The sequence below is a fragment of the Mandrillus leucophaeus genome, unplaced genomic scaffold (genome assembly GCF_000951045.1).
Source record: "Mandrillus leucophaeus isolate KB7577 unplaced genomic scaffold, Mleu.le_1.0 Scaffold129, whole genome shotgun sequence".
NCBI classification, from domain to species: Eukaryota; Metazoa; Chordata; class Mammalia; order Primates; family Cercopithecidae; genus Mandrillus; species Mandrillus leucophaeus.
In genome coordinates this window covers 1,813,246-1,816,013 of record NW_012101243.1, presented here as the reverse complement: position 1 = coordinate 1,816,013, position 2,768 = coordinate 1,813,246, and the positions used below count along the sequence as shown (strand labels likewise).

At 42.5% G+C, this 2,768-nt stretch overlaps 1 protein-coding gene across 1 annotated transcript in view; it reads left to right on the top strand.

Annotated features, from left to right (window-relative positions):
- Window positions 1-392: 392 nt before the first annotated feature.
- The window catches only part of MMP24 (matrix metallopeptidase 24 (membrane-inserted)), a 33,275-nt gene continuing 30,899 nt past the window's right edge, over window positions 393-2,768 (top strand). Inside the window, exon 1 of the mRNA XM_011972403.1 lies at window positions 393-494. Coding sequence (XP_011827793.1) covers window positions 393-494 — 102 coding nt within the window. The remainder of the gene's footprint in view (window positions 495-2,768) is intronic.

Genomic DNA, 2,768 nt, shown 5'->3' with positions numbered 1-2,768 from the left:
AGACTCTGTCTCAAAAAAGAAAAAAAAAATCCGCTCAGAATGTGCCATGCTCTCCCACATTTCCAGGCAATTGCACACGCTGTATACTTCAAGGCTTAGCTTAAATCTTATCTCTACCTGGAAGCTGTCCTTGAGTTCCCCTTTCTCTGTGGTGACCCCCTCCCCACCACAGATAAGACACCCCTCTTTTGTTCTCCCATAGAACTCTGTGCACACCTGCTTTTTAGTATTGTATTTTTACTGTGGGTTTACTTGTCAGTCTCTGAGTTCCTTATTCATCTTTATTTTTTCAGAGCCTCACATGGTGCCTAGCCTGTAGTAAGTGCTCAGTTAATGCTTGTCAAATGCACATAATGAGCAGCTACCGTGTCCAGCACTGTCCTGGGCACTGGATGATTAAGCTACGGCCCCTTCCCTTGAGGAGGTTAAAGTCCCAGCACTTTGGGAGGAGGAGGAAGAGGAGGAGAAGGAGGAGGAGGAAACTGATATGTAAAGTAATGATTCCAGCGCAATCTTATAATATCTATAATAGGGGATTTGGGGAGCATAGAAAGGAAGAAAATAACTTAGCCTGACACGTCAGGAAAGTCTTCCAGAGGTAGTAATTTATGGGCTGAACCTTAACATATGAAAATTTTTTTGCCAAACTGATAAAAATATTAGGCAGAGGGAAGAACATGTATTAATACAAAGGCAGGAAAGAGAATCAATATTTAGGGAACTGCAAGTATTGATATTCTGTGCCATCATTTGGAATGGAAAGTATGTTTCAGATCCAATTGTGAGAGACAGAAAGTTGTTACTTTGTTGTATATGTTTCAAGGCTTTATTATTCTGACAATTTTGTTTGTATCATCAGATGGATTTTATCACAAGGCAGTAAAGATGTTATAGTCACCTTTGGTGAAGCAAATAATAACTTATTTATAGTTTCTGATCGGCTGCCTTATGAAAAACTGTTTCATTTGACTTATAATAAAAGACACATCCATAATTAGCCTGTTCATATAGACACATGAAACAAAAGCTATAGCTAGGAGGGGAATAATGCCATTTCCCCAGGCTCTTTTCCCTTCATTGGCTTATTTGGCATTCAGGATAATCCTCTGAGGATGGGAAACGGGCTTATCTAGATTCGAGCCCAGCATGTAGCTCCTGGAAGTGCTTCTGGGCTCAACAAATACACGGATGTTTTCCTCATTTTCCAGCTGATGCCACACATATTTCCTGGTACTCTTGTGTTCCTGGGTCTCCATCCCCTCATGCTTTTGGGTGGGAATAATTTTTTGTTTGCTTTTTGAGACAGAGTTTCGCTCTTTTTGCCCTAGCTGGAGTGTAATGGCATGATCTCGGCTCACTGCAACCTCCGCCTCCTGGGTTCAAGCGATTCTCGTGCCTCAGCCTCCCGAGTAGCGGAGATTACAGGAGCCCGCCACCCCGCCCAGCTAATTTTTGTATTTTCGTAGAGACGGGGTTTCACCAACAGTCAGGCTGGTCTCAAACTCCTGACCTCAGGGGATCCACCCACCTCGGCCTCCCAAAGTGCTGAGATTACAGGCATGGGCCACCATGCCCAGCCGGGAATAATCTTTACTTGCTATCCTTCAGAGTCATTGCTTGTTTGAGCTCCTTCACCCAAGCTTCTTTCAGATTCTCTTGCCTTCTTAATGTTTTTCTCCTCTTTCAAAAAAATCACTCCATGCATAAAACTTAGAAAACAGGAAAGCACAAAAAAGAAGTGCCTCGTGATACTACAACCAAAGGATACTCAGTCAATTCTTTTTTATTTAAAAAAAAAAAAAGTTATGATGTCATTTCAGACTTTCAGAAACATTTTAGAGAATAGGACAATTTCTTTAAATATTTATTTATTTACTTATTTATTTTAGAGATGAGGTCTCACTCTGCCGCCCAGCCTGGAGTGCAGTGGCATGATCATGGCTCACTACAGCCTCTTACTCCCGGGCTCAAGCGATCCTCCTGCCTCAGCCTCCCAAGTAGCTAGGACCATGGGTGCACACCAGCACGCACAGCTAATGTTTAACTTTTTTGTAGAGATGGGGTCTTGATATGTGGCCCAGGCTCATCTCAAACTCTTGGCTTCAAGCCATCCTTTCACCTCAGCCTCTCAAAGCACTGGGATTATAGGCATGAGCCACCACACCCAGTCAACAAAGAATTCTTGAATGCCCCTCACCCAAAACTATTAACATCTAACTATACTTACTTTATCTCTCTCTCTTCTCTCTGTCTCTGTCTCTCTCTTTATATATATATAGACATATATGTATATTTCTTTTTTTTTTTTAAGACAGAGTCTTGCTCTGTCATCCAGGTTGGAGGGCAGTGGTGCAATCTTGGCTCAGTGCAGCCTCTGCCTCCCAGGTCCAACCGATTCTCCTGCCTCAGCCTCCTGAGTAGCCGGGATTACAGGCATGCGCCACCATGACTGGCCAATTTTTGTATTTTTAGTAGATATGGGGTTTCATCATGTTGGCCAAGCTGGTCTCGAACTCCTGACCTCAGGTGATCCTCCAGCCTCGGTCTCCCAAAGTGCTGGGATTTTAGGCGTAAACCACCGTGCCTGGCCATATACATATATTTCTGAACCCATTTAAGAATAATTTGCTAGCCAATTGTTACCTGGGCCAAACAAAAAAAAGAATAAGTTACAGATATTATGCACCCTTATGTCAGCCTCAATACTTCAGTGTGTATCTCCTAAAAATCAGGAATTCTCCTACATTTTTTTTTTTTTTTTTTTTTGA